This window comes from Tursiops truncatus, chromosome 12 (assembly GCF_011762595.2).
Source record: "Tursiops truncatus isolate mTurTru1 chromosome 12, mTurTru1.mat.Y, whole genome shotgun sequence".
In the NCBI taxonomy this organism is placed as follows: Eukaryota; Metazoa; Chordata; class Mammalia; order Artiodactyla; family Delphinidae; genus Tursiops; species Tursiops truncatus.
The window spans coordinates 8,051,649-8,072,725 of record NC_047045.1 but is presented as its reverse complement, the minus strand read 5'-3'; the positions used below and the strand labels follow the sequence as shown (position 1 = coordinate 8,072,725).

Below are 21,077 nucleotides of genomic sequence, written 5' to 3'. Positions count from 1 at the left end.
CTCCTGAATAAGTGTATACCAAGAATTGTGAACTGAAAGTTTATTATGTGTCTGTTTATATAAAGCCCTATGGAAATTTATCTAAGGGTCAAAACCTTGAGAGGTTAAACAATGTTCTAACATATACAGGTCAAATGTGGTTAAATCATGGAGAGCTTCAAATTAGCTTTTTTAATGACAATTTTATTCTATTAAATATTATTTGTCATGGGAATGACAAATAATATTTATTATTTGTCATTATTATTATTACACTTCTGTAACAGCAGTGACAGTTTTATTTTTTTTTTTGTGATTAACTGTTTTTTTTTTAACATCTTTATTGGAGTATAATTGCTTTACAATGGTATGTTAGTTTCAGCTTCACAACAAAATGAATCAGTTATATATATATACATATATTCCCATATCTCTTCCCACTTGCGTCTCCCTCCCTCCCACCCTCCCTATCCCACCCCTCCAGGCGGTCACAAAGCACCGAGCTGATCTCCCTGTGCTATGCGGCTGCTTCCCACTAGCTATCTACCTTACGTTTGGTAGTGTATATATGTCCATGCCTCTTTATCGCTTTGTCACCGTTTACACTTCCCCCTCCCCATAGCCTCAAGTCCATTCTCTAGTAAGTCTGTGTCTTTATTCCTGTTTCACCCCTAGGTTTTTCATGACATTTTTTTTTTTTTAAATTCCATATATATGTGTTAGCATACGGTATTTGTCTCTCTCTTTCTGACTTACTTCACTCGACAGTTTTATTATTACACTTCTGTAACAGCAGTGACAGTTTCTGAAGCTCTTACAAAAAAAAAGAAAAAGAAGTACTAGATTAAAAACACCAAAACCCATGCACAATATTCACACTGAAATTTGGTGATGGAGGATCCCCACAAATCCCGAGATGCCATCAGGTAAGGACGAGGCATAATGACCACTAGACCTGCCTGCAGCTAATGAGGTGTCAGATGGATCTGAGAACAGAACACTAAGACAGTGGAGAAATACAAACTGGAAACTGCTGTGAACCAACGTGAAGAAAGCAGATGAAGCTGAAAGGGATTTTACCCACCCGAAGAGCAAGGAAGTGCAAGAAGCTGGGAATGGGGAGGCGCTCCCATGAGGAACCATCAGATCTCCCTTCCAGGACAGGGCCCTACACTGAGTAATTCAAAACGGAGCAGGACAGAAATAATGGAGATAAAGGACGAGAAGGTCCAGATAAAAGTGGGAGAAGGGAACAGAGCGATCATCTCAGAAGACAAGTGGTTTTACTTTTTAAACATCATGTGAAAACAACAGAGGAGAGAGGTCTGTGAGGTTAGAAAAGCTATCTTGAATATGAGTTCCTTTTAAAGGTAATGAAAAACCCATGTCATATAAAGATGATCAACGGAAAACAAATCAAGGTCAAGTCTCATTAAAGTTATCAGAAAAGAAGAATAAGACGTGGAACAATGTCTCTGACAGTGAAGCCACACGAGAACAAATACACCCAGGAAACAGATCAAAACGGTAGCCTACTAATTCTAAGCTAAAGCTAAAAGACATAAATACAAAATACGAAAGAATATGTAAAATGAGTTTAAGGACGTGGTGTTATGAAAGAACAACTAAATCAGAAATTAGAAACATGCAGAATTAAAACGAGAACTCAGGAAAAGAATTAGAAATAAAAGAAAAAAATATTTCAGAAATGAATATGAAATCAAATAGATGACCAGAACAAATAAACACAGCAAACAACGGTCTAAGAAAACTGGAGAAGCAAAAGAAGAAAAAAATTTTAATAAAAAAAAAAAGTAATGAAAAGGATCGAAGAGAAAGTGACAAGTAATAGAGTCAGGCAATGAAGACCCAACAGCCAGGTAAGAGTCACTGAAAAAGGAAATTCAAACAAGGAAACACGATACTAAAAAACTAGTTTTTAAAAAGTCACTGAAACAAAAAATTTGAAACTACATATTGGAAGAGCATACCACATACAGGCATTTCCTGTCTAAAAGAAACCTCTTATATTTCAAGACTGAGACAGGTCAAACATAAAAGCACGAAAGAAGACAGATCATGCAAACATCAAGCAAAAGAGGGCTGCAGTGGCTCCAGACGACCGCATAACAGCCGCGACACATCTACACCACCGCTGGGAAACAGAAAGATAATGAGCCAGTTAGTGTTTTACATGTGCTAGTAGCCTCATTTAAAAACACAGGTAAGATTACTGTTAATAATATGTTTTATTTAATGCATCCTTCTCCTCTGCAGAACTCCCAGGAAAACATAATACCTTATCTCACCTGCACCTGAAGACTTAAGACGGTGCCATAATGCCATTTTTTGCAAGGAACTGACAATTTAATTACTCACCAAGAGCTAACACCAGGCCCGGAGAAAGGATCAATGTGATACATCCTTGGATCCTGCTCCAAGTAAAACAAACCTGCACAACCGCATGATTCGAGGAAAATTTCAGTTCTGATCGCCTAACAACACTCTAGTTCCCAGTTTCCATTTTTTTAAAGACGGCAGAGGGAGCTCACAGGAGGCTGAACTTAACATCAACTACAAGTCGTTCCATTTCACAAAATTAATACGCTTCTAGAGAATAAAGTTTATCGTAACTCCATCCAAAACGTACTATGCCAGAAAGTGAAAGAGGAGAAAACTTCAGTGTATTCAGGCACTTTCATCCCCAACTCTTAAATCTTTTACACCCAAATTTTACCACTGAGGATGCACACAACATGACCACAACATAAAAAGTACCTGTCATTTTAGTTGCTTTTCTACCTACAGAGTAAAGTAACTATCAAGTCCCTTTTGCCTATCCTCCCTGATTTGGCCTGATCAGGAATTCAAGCTGAGGTGACAGAATACAGCAAAGCTTACTGAGGAAGATTAGCCAGAAATCCATGATGTTAGTAGCTTCCTTAGGAAAAACCCTTTTCTAAGAAAAATCAAAAGTTTAAATTAAGACAAGCAGGTCAATGCTATGACACATCTATTGCCAAATTAAACTAAAGGCTACACCAAGTTACCTTACAGTAGGTTTTTCCGGGAATGACAAGGTTATCATAGAAATCTATACCTATTTATTTAGCTAGTGATTTTCTCTTTATGAAAGAAAATATGAAGGGCAAAAAAGTTCGTCCAAAACATTTTTAGAACCCGTCTTTCAGACTTAACCCAATAATCTTGTCACATTCTTTTGAATTACCGAAGAGTTCAGAACATTTTTATCCTCTGGGGTGGAATTTGACTTTTGGAAAAAGTTGAATCACATCTCTAACTGTGATTCACCGTCTTTATTCTAACACAGATAATGAAAATGTATTTTGAACTGCTGTGGTAACCAAAGAGGACCGGGCATACAATCAAAGAATCTCAAGCATGGAAGAGACTTCAGTCGTCCAAACTTCTCCCCACCTGCCACCCAATGCCTGAAGCCCAGCTACACACCTCCAGGTGCTCGTCCAGCCTTGGCACAAACCACCCGGTGATGGTAAACTGACTACTCTCCAAGGCAATCAATTTCAGTTTGGGGCGGCTTGAAATGCTGAAAAGCACTGCCTTCTAGTACCTGCATATGTTACCTTGGAACTTCCACACACTAGCTTAAGTTAGACTCCCTATGGCTGCCGTATTTTTGGAATTTTACAAGTATATTAGAACATGCGGAGAAAAGGGGGGAAAATGGAAAGCAACAGAAACAACGAAAAAATTAAGAACTGATGGAATACAAAGGCACAGAAAAGAAAGCCAGTCTGGATAACCAGATGATTATTTAAATGTTCGATGTACCAAGCTACAGGTAAATAGACATCTACCAATCTTAACATTTACAAACATACACATTAATTACTATGACTGTGGGCAAGATTTTCCATAATGAAACACTGAAACAATTTCATAAATCCTTTTTTCCTGTTTCCATATGAAACAGCTAGAGGTTCTGTTTATATTGTTAAAGAGCAGCTGTTAATTCTGATATTCTGTTCTTTATTCTACTCAAATGCATCATGTTATCTAGCAAAAAAAAAAAAAAAAATCCATGCCGGGTAACATCTATTCCTTTCTCTTAACTTCTATCATTGCATTAGCAGTCAGCTTTCTATGTTTTATGCAAAACATTTTTCACACAGCAACAAGGTTTTTAATTACTTCACAAGAGTTCTTCAATATACAAATATGAGTAGATAATGTAAAACCATGTTGAAATTCCAGTGCCTTGGAATCAACCTAACGGGCTAACTCCAGCCTTACCAAACACACTTGGGAAAATTACCAATTACTTCATGCCAAGGATATCCAAGGTTTCTTAAGGCATGATGAATCCATGAATACCAAAGTGTCGAACAGACAATCTAAAAGAAGAACTGAAACTCTATAGAAGTCACTACTGGAAAGAGAGGGAAAAATCATCTACACTGAAAAATACCGGCTGAACCCATGAGAGTAACTGAGTTTTCCACATGGAGAAAGACAGAAGAGCAAAAAGGCTAAAGACAAAACTGTATCAAGTCTCCAGCAGGAGGGAAAAGCAGAAAAAGAAACAGGAAAAAAAAATACAGCGCCTAAATAATAAAACAAAACAAAAGATGAGGATAGTAACTTTAAAGAAAAAGCTTCAAGGAGGCAGCGATGAGTGTCAGGGAAGCAGGGAGTCCAAGGCGGAGGTGGGCGGAGAGCTGGGCGTGGCCACAGGAGTGACTGTGCTCTTTGTGAGCGCAAACTCATCAGAGTGACGGGAATAAAAATGAGCTAGCAGAGGCAAAAGTCAGGTAAAGAAATGAAATAGCAGGTAAAGACCTTACTCAAGAAATTCAGCTGCTAAAGGAAGGTAAGAGCTAGTACCTGGTAAACGCTAACTGGTGAACAAGCAAACCAGCGAGTAAAGGAGCACAACAGAGTTGAGGGTTGTTTGTGGGGGTCAGAGGGTACAAGGCGAAACTTTTATGAAAGGCGGGAGTGAGGCAGCATGTTTCAAAGAGGAGGAAAGAGTTTAAACATGTCTCCAGGGGCTTCCCTGGTGGCGCAGTGGTTGAGAGTCCGCCTGCCGATGCAGGGGACACGGGTTCGTGCCCCGGTCCGGGAAGATCCCACATGCCGCAGAGCGGCTGGGCCCGTGAGCCATGGCCGCTGATCCTGCGGGTCCGGAGCCTGTGCTCCGCGACGGGAGAGGCCACAACAGTGAGAGGCCCACGTACTGCAAAAAAAAAAAAAAAAAGATGTCCCCAAATGAACATAATTTTTTTAATTAGTTGGAAAAGCAGGAAGGAAGGCTGAGAATGAAAATAAAGGCAGGGAAACCAGCACCCACCACCTTCCTCCACCCTGCCCCTAGAACAAGAGAACAAATAGCTGGAAGTCAGATCGGAAACATTCAGAGGATGGGTGGACAGAAAATGAGAGGAGAGCTTCTGTTCTTCTGTTGTAACAGTAAACGATGATGTGAGGTGAGCTGGGTTCAAAGACCCCTCCCTCTAGTCCAAAGTGTAGTCCAGAGCTAAAGCACAAATGGTAAAGCTATAAAGACACGGAAGGGAAAATGCCTACAAAATGTTGAAGGCAAGTCCACTATGCCTAGGGAGACTGGATATATTTTATACATGAATACATTTTAGTTGTGTTATCTTGGTGTTTCCAAACAAATACCAAGTACCATATCAATAAATGACACTAGTAAGTAGTAAAACAAAGAGCATGTGAAAGACAATTACTAAAAGATTTATAGATACATAAAATATTAAAAGTGGTCCAAAAGTTATCAATTTAAACACCAAATATACGTAGTATACTTTCCACTATGGACAAAGTCTCACTAAGGTGTTTTATTGGACAACACAATTTACACGACTATCTACAAAGTGAGCTAAGAAACTTTACTCTTCATTGTTTTTAATCCCCATTTCTTTTTTTTAATTTACCTTTTTTATTGAAGTACAGCTGATTTACACTGTTGTGTCACTCAGCACAGCAAAGTGAGTGACTCAGTTATACATATATATATATGTAATTTTTTTCATGTTCTTTTCCACTATGGTCTCTTGCAGGATATTGAATATAGTTCCCTGTGCTATGCAGTATGACCTTGTTGTTTACTGTATTCTTTATTTTAACTCATTCAATACAGACACTGGAAAATGAATAATAAAGAATTTTTAAATAATGGGGAAAAATGGTAATCAAGACGTGGAGTTGATGAACCAGTACAAAATTTAAAAGAAAAGCTATAGTATTTATAAAAGTATTGAAACATTGATCCTTTCCAAAAATTTGAGAAGTACCCAACAATAAACCCAAGATCAAAGACATTTAATCTATGAACCACTATTAAAAAACCTGTTTTATTAAAATTTAAGGTGAATAACTCTATTTCCATTCTACCAAAATACAAATAAGTTTTGGTAGATAAATTATTTTCTTTTAAAAGTAAGCATACAGCAATACTAACACAGCTATAACATGACAGATGCCCTAAACACTGACTGCCGCACAAACATATAAATAACTGACATAAATATGATGTATGTATATATAATATCAGTTGATAAGAAGTCCTGAGGCAAAACTTAGTATGTTAACAAAAACCACTTTTATTCAACAGGGTGACGGGGCTCAGAGATTAGATGTTTCCACATTTACTTATAAAATACAGAAAATAAATAAATAAAACCAAAACGGAGTATCATCTCTGAAAATGAGAGACACGATCCCCATGACATGTCCAGGTGGTGGGGAAGACCCAGAGCAGAACTGACGACACACAGTGAAAGCATTTCTCTTACTCTGTGAGCAAGTATCGCCCAAGCAGTTTCTATGCTAAATAAATTCTTACACCGTAAAGATATGGAACACTAAATCACACTGCGATCTTCACTTTCCCCAATCTGAACCTAGACTCAGAGTTAATAAGAACAGACTCCAAAAGACAAAAGTTCCAATGCACAGCAACCTAAGGGAACAGAAATCAGTGCAGCGGCTGCCCCTGGGGGGGTCCTGACTAGATATGGACACAAGGAACCTCTCCCTAGTGATGGACGCGCTCAGAGTATCTGTACCGGGATTCTGCTGACGCACACAGTCAGCTCTGCCCATGCGCGGCCCCGTGTCCAGGAACTCCATTTCAGGTAAAGGACTTGAGCGTCCACGGATTTCAGTGTCCGTGGGGGTCCTGGCACCAACCTCCCGAGGATACAGGTGGACGACTATAAAGACATCTGCCAAGGTACGTAAAACTCACTTTTATCTGGATTCTCTCTGTAATTATACCTCTTTTTTTTTCTTACGTAAATAAATAAATAATGCCAAGGGTGGATAGAATTGGATTGTAAGGAACACACCTACCACCACAGGAAATAGGATCTGCTTAAAGCTGAATAAGGAGTGACCTCGACAGACAATGGATGCCACTACCTCACCACTCATCTCTGAATGCCTTACCATCCAATACCACTAAACGTGAATTACTTCTCACAAATATTCTCAAAAAGTAATTCTTCTATACTCAGTAATACCACACAATGGGTCCATTTGTTTGTTTACTCAGTAGTACGTTTAGCAACCAGTTCATCACAGCGGATTCACTAGGGAAGCTTAAGATCAGAAAGATACTCAGAGCAGCAACAGCGAGGGTCTGCACAGTGAACAGATGGCCTAATCCTACTGGTAACTGACAAGTCGGCGTTACTGAGTGTTCAAGACGTGCCCGTCTAAAAAGAGCACAACACTGTAAATCAACTATACCTCAATAAAAAGCGTGCCAGGCACCGTTGTAAATGCTTTACCTGCGCTAACTTAGCTGGTCCTCACGGCCCCTGCAGGGGGACAGTTGCCACCCCACCTCGCAGACAAGGGCGCTCAGGCACCTGCGCTCGGGCGTCCTGTCAGCACCGCCCAGGCCTACCTGGCCATCTGGCTCCAGAGACAACTTTCTCAATCACTTTGCTCTGCGGCCTCTCTAGAACCAGCGGCCTTAAAACAACCCCTGTGCTCTGCAGTGTGGAGCCTGGGGTCTTGGCCAACCACTTCTTCCTCTTCACCGCACAGCAGTCCAGGGCCAGTTTCCGAAGAACAACTCTGGCTTTGCCTGCAAGCGCCGACAAGGCCCCCACAAGATCTGTCCGTGTGGTTAGGCTTCCCTGCTCTTCTTTAAAGTGAAACTTCATTGTCTCCTCAATTTGATTTTGCAGGAGTGCACCTACCTTTACCCTCCTCACCTGCAGGAGCAGCCCCACGGCTTACGGAGCCCACAGAGCATCCTCTGTGAGAAGTACTCATCAAAAATCTTGCATTCGAAAACAGTAATTCTTATCTGAAGAAGCTGACAGTTGGAACCATGCAAATGTGTTCAAATACCATTTCAAAGACTGTATGTTACTTAATAATTGCTTTCAAAATCCTTACACATTTAATAATATAGGATCTTACTTTGTACCTATAACCAATCCCACAGAAAACCAGTGAACTACAGCCCTCTGTTTGGGAAGTTATGCTCTAAACTATTAAAAAAGAACAGCTGCCTACTTCAAATAACCTGCTACTCAACTCCTTTCAGCAGCCTAATCGAGAAAAATAATATTTCTGGAGAATTTAATTGTCCAGGGATTTCACGTTTTCTCCTTAGTCTGAAATGAACCATTAAAAAGGCAATACACTGGGTCTTGAATGTTTTGTACCGCTATAATCCATTACAAACACCAAGCTACATTTTCAAGCTACATGTTTTCTTAAAAACAACTTAAACAATGTCATGAAATCTGTCACCACAGTTACTACAGAGATGTTACTAAGAACACTGCTTCATATAAAATGTTCAAAAAGCTCTGCTTCCTTGATTAACAAGTAAAATTTCTCCTCAAGGATCTCGAAAACACACAAGGTTTCATATTTCCTTTTATGCTCTAGCCAGCAAAATGTTCAAAAACTAGTCTAAGACTAAACTAAGTAAATTATGCTTGACTTTATGGCCTGAAAAATCTCTGTTCTATTTTTTTTCCTTTGAGTATTTTTGAGGTTTAATTTTTTTTAATATTTAAATGTTTGCTACATCTGGAACTTACTTTGGCATAAATATGTCTTCAATATAGAAATTTCACTTCCTTTAACCAAGTCTATGTATCGTTTTTTAATGACCACACCGTCCCAGCATTCTATTCTATTCTTTCCACCCCCACCCCACCCCACCCAACCCATGCCAATTTTTGTGTTACTTTTGTTCTTTTATGATTGTGAGGTTTGTGTGTGTATCACTGAAGTTCAACTACATATATCTGTATATTTAGGCTTCATGCTGACTAAAAGTAATTTGAAAAGGTCGTGAGAAAAAGTTGTGTAATTTCACTGTGAACTATAAAATAAAACCAGTAGAAATAATCATTTTTACATTAGCAATTAACCTTAAGAACTAGCAAGTATGATTCTGAGGATTCAATACTGTCACACTGGAAAAAGGGCAAGCCCTTAAAATTACAAATTTCTCTCTAAAAAGCTAAACCGCTCGAAACAAGCCCAAATCAGTCACGAGAACATTTGCTAACTGGGCTGTCTTCCAACCCCTCGGCCCTATCTGCCTATGGAGAACACCCACCCCTGCACAGAAGGGAAGGCCTTCCAGTTAGCGCTCAGGAAGAGGTGGTCTGTTCTTTGTCTTTACCCAGGCGCCCTCTACTGACAGCAAAGCAAAACAGACTATGGAATTATACCTGCAAATTTCATCAGCACAAGGAAAATAAATTTATTTTTTAAATACTTCAAAATCAACATTTTAGGTAAAAATAGATTAAAAACTGACTTTACTATAGAACCAAGAAAAAATACACATCTGTGAACTGACAATTCAGATAACACTCGAATTTTGTATGTGGCATATCCATATTTCAATATACTACTTTTCAATGTTAATCCTTAGGTGCAAGAAGGATTAAAGATTATAAATCCATTTTAAATATTTTCAATAATTTCTCGGTAGGGGAATGTTTACCTGGATCTGTTCCGGTGTCCATTGGTCTAGGTTGACTGACTTGACCCTGGATATATGAACCCCAAGATTCCTATGGATGCCAGCACATCTGATGCAAATAAACACACCAATATTCCAGGAAGCCCATCGAGGACCTAATTACAGAGAAGAAACAGAGAAAGGCTAGTATTAAAAAATAAAATAGGGCTTCCCTGGTGGCGCAGTGGTTGGAAGTCCGGCTGCCGATGCAGGGGACGCGGGTTCGTGCCCCAGTCCGGGAAGATCCCACATGCCACGGAGCGGCTGGGCCCGTGAGCCACGGCCTCTGAGCCTGCGTGTCCGGAGCCTGTGCTCCGCAACGGGAGAGGCCACAACAGTGAGAGGCCTGCGTACTGCAAAAAATAAATTAATTAATTAATTAAATTAAATAAAATATAACAGCATATAAGCAGCATTCTGGTTCTTTATACAATCGTAATTAATGGAGGGTTACAGAATTCACACGTTCAAATTTTCAAATGGCACAGCAGCAGCTTGCTAAGAAGATGTGTGTCTTGGCTGTGCTGAAAGGTTATAAACCAACCTTCAAGAACCTTAATGAGTTTACTAATTTTCTTTTCCTAACAGCTTCCCCCCAAATCTGTCTAAGAATTTAAAACTACTTTATGTGAACAGTTTACTCACTCACCATATTTGAACCAGGAGTAGTAATATCCCACAGTAAAAAGTCCTTTATTAAATGTGTAGGGTATTGCTTAAAAGATTACCAACAAGTAAAAATCAAAGAGGTTTTAAAAAATGAAACAGAAATTAGTAGGAAACAGACAACCAACCTAAACAGAAAAATGGACAAAAAGATACAAATGAGTAATTCAGAAGAAATGTACAGCCAATAAACACATAAAAACCCTCACTGGTAATTAGGAGGAAATGCCCTTGAAAACTACAACAACTTCCATTTTGCAATCAACACACTGGGGGGGGGGGGGATTTTTTAATCCATTAATACTAATTGTAGGATGAGAAACAGCAAGGACTGCCTCAAGAAGCCTTGTATCAACATGAATAAATCTCAGATAGAACCCTGAGATTAAGAAAACTTATAGATGAACTAAGGTGTGTTATAAAATGTTAGCTCTTTGGATCATGGTCAAAAAACTCTGAAAAACACCGTAGGGAAACTCACCTAAGTATACAAGAATACAAGCCTCAGCTGTACTATTCTTCATATCTTTGAATGTATTATTTCTTGATAATTTTAAATGCTCTTATGATTATCTTCACATATTGCTTGTACAATTAAAGTAAAATGGAAAATAAAAGTACTATCTGGAAATTATATCAAATATTCAGAAGCTTATATATAACAGATTTCTATAAATCACTTGATTATGAAAAAAAATACAGTAAGAGGTATCAATAAAAACCAAGCTTTTTGGGGGCTTCCCTGGTGGCGCAGTGGTTCAGAATCTGCCTGCCAATGCAGGGGACACGTGTTCGAGCCCTGGTCTGGGAAGATCCCACATGCCACGAAGCAACTGGGCCTGTGAGCCACAATTACTGAGCCTGCGCGTCTGAAGCCTGTGCTCTGCAACAGAGGCCGCGATATCGAGAGGCCTGCGCACCGCGATGAAGAGCGGCCCCCGCTTGCTACAACTAGAGACAGCCCATGCACAGAAACGAAGACCCAACACAGCCATAGATAAATAAATACATTCAAAAACAAAAAAAAAAAACAAGCTTCTTTAAAAATTCAGGTTTCTGTTTAAGTACATACTTTTTATCTAAAGGTGAGAGTGAATCTACAAAATACCACTGAGTCCAATAATTTCAACCCAGTAAAACTAAACACATTCCCCCAAAATTCCTTAGGAGGGAGGTTACGCATATACAATTTATGCCACAATATCCTGCTTTTAAATTTGAGAAGTGACACCTATAAGCTGACAAACATCTGGGACACGCTCTATTTAAATATGTTTGACTGTCGAGAGTGTCAAAATGAGTTAGTGGTCAACAGACCAGCACGGCCCATGTACTCGGCCACCTCTGAGCTGCATAACTTACCCTGGACTAGTAACAAACTGAGCTACCAGGTTCCCATCTGTTTGATGGAGTTAGAATGGCTGCCCTCAGTACTTAGGTGAGACACGTATGGAAAACATTTTTGAAGTTTTAAAGCACTACTTAAGTGCAAGTTACTGTCATGTTAAGAAATTTCGATAATCAAAATACAATACCTTTCTTTCTCTAGAGAAGTTCCTACATTGGTCTGTAAAACAACTGTATCTCAACTTTCCCTCTCAGGCAGTGGGTCCAGAGCATGAGGAGAAAACAAAGATTTTCAACACACTCCAAGTGGGGCTTCATTGTTACTAAAATAGAATGATTCCCCTCAGAATAATCTGCTACAACCTCAGCCAAATACAAATGGAGACGTTTCTATACAGCACGATTTTGCTGATGTGAAGGCTATGGCTGAATAAACTCGCATAATGGAACATGACTGTCCATGCAGGTAAAAAGCTGTAGCACCCAATACAGTGGTGCATTTTTATAACAACGAAAGAAAGGGACTTTAATGTAAAAAACCTGGCACAAGAATAACGCTAGCAAAAATTTTTAAATGGCTATATTACTATTGAGCAAAAGCTAGATATCATGAAACGTTAGATGATGTTTAGGTCTTACGAATTTAAGGCTATGAAAACCATTTTATTGATTCCTGCAAGGGAAAAAAAAAAACTTGTTATCACTTATGGGAAACTTTAGCCCCAATCACTTTTTAGCAATTGAAATAATAATGTAATTTTGTCAATGTATCTTTCTTTGGAACATAACTATCATAACTGAACAATATAGTCAAGAACCCCTAAAAATAGACTTTTAAAAGCCTAACCGAAATTACAAATGGGTTATCCACTCTATAAAATTAGCCTTGTGAGCTTAACTAAAAAGCTGGCTTGATAAAATAGTAGTTGCTTAACATGGTAGTCATGCAGTTACAGGTATGAAATCCTCATTTTCTTTCACCAAACTACTCAATGAGTACTTACCAATTCTGTGCCAAGTAAATGCTTTAAAAGACCATGGACACATGATAAAAAGCTAAGTTCCCAGACTCGGGAGGCCACACCAATATAAACAGGTATAACCATTTAAAAAACAATTTGGTGAAATGTAATCAAGTTCTAGATGAATAAACCCTTCCACCAGACGATCTGTTCTCTCTCTCTCTCTCTCTCTCACATACACACACACACGTGCTGACACACATACATATATGTTTATCAATTTATAGTCATGATATGACACACCTATGTACACATATGCATTCACACATACACAACACACCCTACAGCAGTATTTTAAACAGCAGGTCATAATTCATTAATTTAATCTCAACAAGTATTCACTTTTAAAAGGAAAAAAGATATGAGTGCATCACACAAAGGGTAAATATAACTGTTAAATTTTTTTAAAAAAATCAGTTGACATACATATATATATATATATACAGAAATCAGGTCACGTTATAAAGTGTTGTTTCTCTGGATCACAGTCAAATAAGACTGAAAACACTACAAACAAACTCATACATATATTCGGGACCTCCCTGGTGGCACAGCAGTTAAGAATCCGCCTGCCAATGCAGGGAACACGGGTTTCAGCCCTGGTCCGGGAAGATCCCACATGCCACGGAGCAACTAAGTCCATGCGCCACAACTCTAGAGCCCGCGAGCCACACTACTGAGCCTGCGAGCCACAACTACTGAGTCTGTGCACAACTACTGAGCCCACGCGCCACAACTACTGAAGCCCTCATGCTCTGAGGCCCGCGTGCTGGTACTGAGCCCGCGTGCTACAACTATTGAAACTCACGCACCTAGAGCCTGTGCTCTGCAACAAGGGTAGCCACCACAATGAGAAGCCCACGCACCACACTGAAGAGTAGCCCCCGCTCGCCACAACTACAGAAAGCCCGTGCGCAGCAACAAAGACCCAACACAGCCAAAAATAAATAGTTATAAAAAAAAACTCATATATATATACTCAAGAAGCCATGTAACCAGAATATTTTTAGCAGCATGATTTCTAAAAAGATTGACAATACCTTAAAAACGTTCAACACTATGATTATCTCCATACATGGAATATTACACAACAGTAAAAATGAATAGGCTGCACACATCAACATGGTTGAACGTTACGTTTGTAATCAATTTTAGCACAATGTAAGATATACGTAAGGGGCAAGGAGGACCCGAGCTACGGAGACAAGTCTGCTGGAAGGCGTGCAGGTCTCACAGAGAGCTTGAAATGAAGTTTAAAGGCTGTCTAGGAGGCCCCTGGCACAGAATATACCAAAACACATCTTGGCAAAGGCTAAACAAGGTGAGGATGGTAGGGGAGTCTGGGAGAGCTGAAGGGCAGGGCATTAGAGTAACAGGAAACTTTCAGGAGCTGACAGCGGAGGCAGCACAGCGGAACACCTCACACAGCAACAAAGGGACAGGCCCAGACCCCGTGGCAAGGCCCGCTGTCCTCTTGCAAGTTCACCACAGCACTCCCACTCACACATGCCCTTTCCTGCCTTCCTGCCTCTGCACGTGTTGCCCCTCCGCTCTGAATGTTCTCTCCAGGCCGCGGCAGGCCGGGCTCACTTGGCCACACATTGCCTCCTCCAGGTGACTTCGGTGACCCTGCAGCTCCAGCTGCCTCCCCCAGCTACCTCTCCCAGCTACTCTCCATCGTTCACAAGACTTACAACAACTCCTCTGAAGTTCACCTAAAAATCTAAGGTGAACAAAAAGACAAATACAGAAAAACACCAATAGATAAACAGCTGGAGGGTTTAACTATTTTAGCAGCTAAGTCTCCCACTAAGAAAAAGAAAAGAACTGCACGGTCAGTTCTAGATCGGTGTCTCCCAGCACATGCACATCCCTGGGAATGTGATGAAAATGCGGATTCTAATCTGGTAGCCCTGGACGGTGCCTGAGACTCTGCAATCCTGACAAGCAACCCAAGATGCCCATGCTGCCATCACAGACCACATTTAGAATAGCAAGATTCCAGATTACTTTTTGTATAAAACGTCTCATAGATAAAATAGTCCATTTTCTGCTGACAGCATCTATCTTCATTTGCCTGTGTGGTTTCTGTCCTTTTCCTCTTCCCATTTTATGTTGTTTGTTACCTCAAATTATCCCTTTTTGTGTTATGATTTTGTTACCAAACTGAAGTAGCTATAGTTATTTTCACTGCTTTCTTTTCCTTTAGCCTTTATGCTGTAATTAAATGTTTAACAACCTATTCTGATACAGTCACAATTTTCTGATTCTATTTACCACCTTACTCAAAGTTTGTGTACTTTTGCCTTTTCATTTCAGGTAGAACATGTCTTGTAAGGCAGGTCTGGTGGTGATGAACTCCCTCAGCTTCTATTTGTCTGGCAGAGCCTTTATTTCCCCTTCATATCTGAAGGGGAACTTTACTTGGCAGAGTATTCTCAGCTGACAGTTCTTCTCTTTCGGTGTTCTCAAAATATCTCTCCCCTCTCTTGGCCTGTAGAGTTTCTGCTGAGAAATCTGCTGGTAGCCTAATGGGGGTTCCTTTACAGGTGACCATCCTTTTTTCCTGGCTGCTTTAAAATTCTTTGTCATTGACTTTTGATAGTTTTAATATAATGTGTCTTGGAAAAGGTCTTTTTGCATTGAGACAATTAGGGTTCTGTTAGCTTTCCGAGCTTGTATATCCAGTTCCCTCCCCAGTTTTGGGACGTTCTCGGCTATTATTTCTTTAAAAAAAATATATTTATTTATTTATTTGGCTGCGCCAGTTGCAGCACATGGGATTTTCGTTGCAGCATGCAGGATCTTTTAGTTGCGGCATACGAACTCTTAGTTGCAGCACGTGGGCTCTTAGTTGTGGCGTGTGGGATCTAGTTCCCTGACCAGGGATCGAACCTGGGTCCCCTGCACTGAGAGCGCGGAGTCTTAGCCACCAGACCACCAGGGAAGCCCCACAGCTATTATTTCTTTAAATAAGCTCTCTGCTCCCCTCACCCGCTCCTCTCCCTCTGGGACACCCATCACCCTAACATTGCCCTTCCTGAATGACTTGGACAGTACTCTCAGAATTTCTTCATTTTGTTTAGATCTTATTTCTCTGTCCTCTTCCAGCTGTATCATTTCTATCTCTCTGTCTTCGAGTTTGCTAATTCTCTCTTCCATCTGCTCTGCTCTGTTTCCAGTGCCTTCTAATGTGTTCTTCATCTCCTTTATTGAGCTCTTCAGCTCCAGAATTTCTGTTTGGTTCTTTTTTTAGCGTTTCACTCTCTGCGGTAAAGTAATCCTTCTGTTCATTAATTTTATTCCTGAGCTCACTGAACTGCCTTTCTGACTTTTCTTATAGCTTGTTGAGTTTCTTCATGACAGCTATTCTGAATTCTCTATCAGTCAGACTGCAATATTCCACGACTTTAAGTTTGGTTTCTGGAGATCCGTCGTTTTCTTTTTGTGATGCCGTGTTACCATGGTTTTTCATGTCACCTGATGAGGTGTTCCTCTGCCAGTGCATCTGAAGTAGTGAACACCTCTCTTCTTTAAGTAAAGCTTTTCTCCAACTTGATTCTAATGATTCAACTGGTTGGTAATTAGAGGCCTTTCTTTTGTTTTCCAGAAGGTGGCGCTAGGGCCCCAGTGTTTGGTTTCTCTTACCTGCACTGCCTCTGATCACATAGGAGGCTCTGCACTTTCCACCCTCCACCACGCCCGTCAGAGGTGTCCCTGGTGCCCTCCGTGACGCTGCTCATGACTCCAGGGTCGCTGGTGCCCTCATGCTCCCGGTGCTGCTGTACTGGGCTGCCACCTACGGCACTGGGATGGCAGCATCCCCACCTTGTCCAGAGTCTCCTGGCTTGCAAGCTCTGCTGCCTCAGGGGAGGGTTTAGGGGGCAGCCAGGGCCATGGGGTTGTCAGGTATGCACAGGCCGCCAAGTCAGGGGCGCCACCATGACTGGAGGACCAGGGCCGCAATCCCCCTCCACTGCTGCCCGGCTCCCTGTGACCATGGGCGCTGCTGCAGCCGAGTGGCCAGGCGTGTGCACGGCCTTCTCTGCTTCTACTGGGTTCTCTGGGGCTGCAGGCTCAGCCGCCACGGCTACGGGTCCGGGCTCGCAAGCACTGCCTCGGCTGTTCCCCAGTTCAGCCTCCTCTGTGTGTTCTAGTCCACTCGCCTTTACATGGACAGATGTGTGGAACCCCCCGCATCTGGGGTGCTAGGCGGTGGACCTATGTTGAGTTATAGGCGTTTTACTGGTTGTAGACGGAGCGGGGAAGACAAAGGGGGTGTCTCATGCTGCCACGATGCGGACCTCACCCTCCGACTCTAGATTATGCTTGACAAAGTCTTAATCTCAAGCACTCTGCATACTTCCTGATCTGCTTTCATTATTCTTATTGAGTGTGTGACTTAAGCTGTGAAAATTTATTTTAACAAACTAAGAATCAAATCTGCTGAGGAAAAGAAGTCAAAAGTTTATTGAGAATTCAAATATTGGGTAATATTAAATTATCCATATCACCATCTCACTAAACACAACACAAATAAGCTAGCACCAACTCAACTCATATGAGTCAGCTGATAATCTCAACCACACGAAAGCAAAGCTCCAGTAACAGAACAGAAGGTACTATCTGGCCTCACTGATGTTATGGCACCTTGATTCATATTCATCATCAGTGAATCCTCAAGGACCACTCACAATCCAAACACACCCTGTTCGAAGACTGATAAACGTGGCAACAGTAAGAATGGAAATGAACGAAAGTGAGAATCACCAGGAAGAACTGACAAGACTTAGTGACACAGGGACAGGCAGAGGGCACAGACCCAGATGCCTGCAAGTTCTGCTTTAAAGCATAAAGGGATCTAAAGCATACAGGTCCTTGCAGAGTCACAAAGCTTTGCAGGAAATCTGTTGAATGCTTTAAATAACAGTGACGCATCGAGATGAAAATGTCCAGCAAGCAATCAGGAACAGAAGACTAAAGCTCAAACTGGAGGTGTAAAGCACTGCCTTCAAGAGGACACCTGCAGTCTCAAGAACAAAAAGAGCAAAAAAAGAAGAACGCTAAGTCTTATGGAGAAAATGAAGAGCAGTGCAAAACCAGAGAAGGCCCGAGTTAAAATTTAAAAAAAAGATGGTCAAAGTGTCAAAAATTTCAGAGAAGTCCAGAAGAATGGGGCTAGGACAGAACGTGTGGGTCTTCGTTTCTGTACGAGGGCTTTCTCTAGTTGTGGCAAGTGGGGGCCACTCTTCATCGCGGTGTGCGGGCCTCTCACTATGGGGGCCTCTCTTGTTGCGGAGCACAGGCTCCAGACGCGCAGGCTCAGCAGTTGTGGCTCACGGGCCTAGTTGCTCCGCAGCATGTGGGATCCTCCCAGACCAGGGCTCGAACCCGTGTCCTCTGCATTGGCAGGCAGATTCTCAACCACTGTGCCACCAGGGAAGCCCGGACAGAATGTGTGGATGTGTTAACTGAGAAGGCATACGTGACCTCATGGAGAGTAGGCAGGGAAAGAGGGACTGAATTCATTCATTCTGAATTCCATTACCAGGTGGAGGGGGGCAGGAATTTACCTAATCTGAATCCCATTACCCAATTAAACTCTTTCTCCATTTCAGTGTCCAACTCCAAACCTCTACCACATCTATAATCTTGATCCTTCATAAATCAACTTTATTTTGCACTACTCCAAATTACACACTCGGGGAGCCAACTGGTTAGTCAGAAATCAGAAGACTCATTGCTTTCCCTAGAATACAACTCAGTTATCCAGTCTTAAAACTTTCCTGCACACCATTTCCCTTGCCTAGGATGTTCTGCTTGTGACCACACAAATCCTACCTCATCTTCAAGGCCTAACCAGAGTCCCATATTCTCCCAAAAGCCTTTCCGTATGACTCCATACCTCCATTCCGCCTTCCTATAAATGTCTATAGCCCATGACAGCTTCTCTCACACAATGCACAGCAAGTACCTGCTGTTTCTTCACTTGTACTTAGTCATGTCTACTAGAGTAAATGGTAAAGTTCTCACCAGGAAGGCTCTCCATGGCCTGCATCACCTAGCGTAAGGTCCAGATAAAGCAGCAGGCAGCGCGGTAAAAACTCTGCCAAGTCTGATGACTTGGTCAAATACACAAGTTCTTTAATACCTGAAGCAATCCATCCGTTTATTTAAAAATGGAAGCACAGGCAAAACCTATGAGGCACAAACTGTTCTTTTTAATATCCTTTTGCCATTCTTCCTTTTAATTAAAAAAAAAGCCCCCAAGTTTTAACTACAGACATGGCTGCCCAGACAGAGACTCCATTTCTCAGCTCCCCCTGCAGCAAAGTGTGGTCCCATGACCAAGTTCTGGCCAGTGGAATGTGAGCTGAAATGATGTGTGCTGACATTATCCATACTGGGCCTGTTCCCCTTGCCTCTTCCCCTTCCCCATGTGCTGAGAAGATGGGAAGAAGTGAACAACCTGCTACCTTGGATCCAGATATGCAAGCCTCATGGTGAAGAGGACAGAACTACTAGCTCATCTCCAGACTAATGTGAAGAAACAAACTTCTATCCTGTTGAAGCCACAGTATTTGGGGGTCTTTTTGTTACAACAGCTAAGCCTGTAATCTACCTAATTCAATGTGCAGTATATTTGCATGTTGGCAGCAGTCATAAGAACGTACCAGAGATTTATTCCTTACTTCAGAGCCAAAATTGTAAGAAGAGGTGTTTACGAATAATAAAGCACATTTTCATCAAACCTTAGTTTTCTAGACTCAATTTAAATCACCAAATATGTACTAAGTGTCTAGTTTCACCAAAGTATTAAATGAAGGAAACAAAACACAGTTCCTGCCTTCAGGGAGCTTGCACTCTAATAAGTCATTCAGTGGTTACAGTGTAAGTGCAAAGGATGCGGAAACACAAGAGAGGAAAAGATGAATGTAGGGCGGGGATATTAGTACAGCCTTTGCAGAGACAGTGGCAATTCAGGTGGTCACTAAAACGTAAGTCCAGTTACAGCAGGTAAGGTCTGGACAAGGTATAAGGACAAGGTACATTCTACGTAAAATGCACAGTGGCCCTTCCACCTTGAAGAGCTTCAGCTGTGCTGTAATGCTGCAGCCAAAAAATACAATACCACAGCACCTGATTTCTGCTAAGTTTCTTTATTTAAATACTGATTTAATTTTTTTTTAGGTTGTGATATATATATGCACCTAAAATTTGTATAGTACAAGTGACTACTAGCTTTCAGATAGAGATTAAAGACAGTTTTAAAGCACAGAAAGTAGAAAGACTGAGGTTTCCTGAATGAGAAACCATTATATATCTAAATAATGTAAAAACATTCTATATATCTTAAAAAAAAGAACAGGCATTTTACTGAGAATTCATTATACTTTCCTTATAGATCTCATACCATTTGAGAAATAAGATGAAATCGTATGCTCTTCTGAGAAGAAACTTCTCAAGTTTCTGATTACCATGACAGACCAGCAAACAGAAAAGCTTCTTTGAATTTTTTATGAGGAACAAAGAACATATCACTAACTGCTAACGTAACTTCCTGTCAAGACTTAATCCTTCCATAAAGCCTTCTCCAATTCCCCTAAAACTTTTTACATAACATTTATCACAGTGATTTACAGTTAACTGTTTTAGCTGTCTTTTCTGTGACACAGTGATCTCTTTGAGCACAGAGACTTCATTTTATTGATCTTTGCATGCTCTGTACCCAGCACAACGTCTGGTATAAAACCGTAGGCAGTCTCTAGCTTACAAATGATACCTAAGACCTTGTACCACCGGAGTTACTGCTGCCAAAACATGCAGGAAAGTATTTTTAGAGGAAACTAACATCTTACTGAACATGCAAGACATTATTCATTGTATTTCTAGGAACCCTGCCTGATATAATCCTAATAAACCTATGAGGTAGATAATATTACCACACCATTTTTAGGACTGAGAAGTTTTGGGCCAAAACAAAGGAAAAATGCTAGAAAGCGGGACAGAGAGCTAAGAGTATGCCATGGGCAGATGCCAAACTGCACTTG

General features: G+C 41.0%; 1 protein-coding gene across 6 annotated transcripts in view; it reads right to left on the bottom strand.

The window, feature by feature from the left end:
- Positions 1-21,077, bottom strand: part of SMAP1 (small ArfGAP 1) — a 158,931-nt gene that overhangs the window by 92,751 nt on the left and 45,103 nt on the right. For 4 of the 6 annotated variants that reach the window (XR_002175183.3, XM_019929275.3, XM_019929276.3 and 1 more), the window contains exon 2: positions 9,974-10,107. The exons of the other annotated variants lie outside the window; for them this stretch is intronic. Coding sequence is in view for 2 of the 4 variants with exons in the window: in XM_019929275.3 (XP_019784834.1) it covers positions 9,974-10,107 (134 nt within the window). In the remaining 2 variants the exon portion in view is untranslated. The remainder of the gene's footprint in view (positions 1-9,973; positions 10,108-21,077) is intronic. 6 annotated transcript variants of the gene reach the window in all.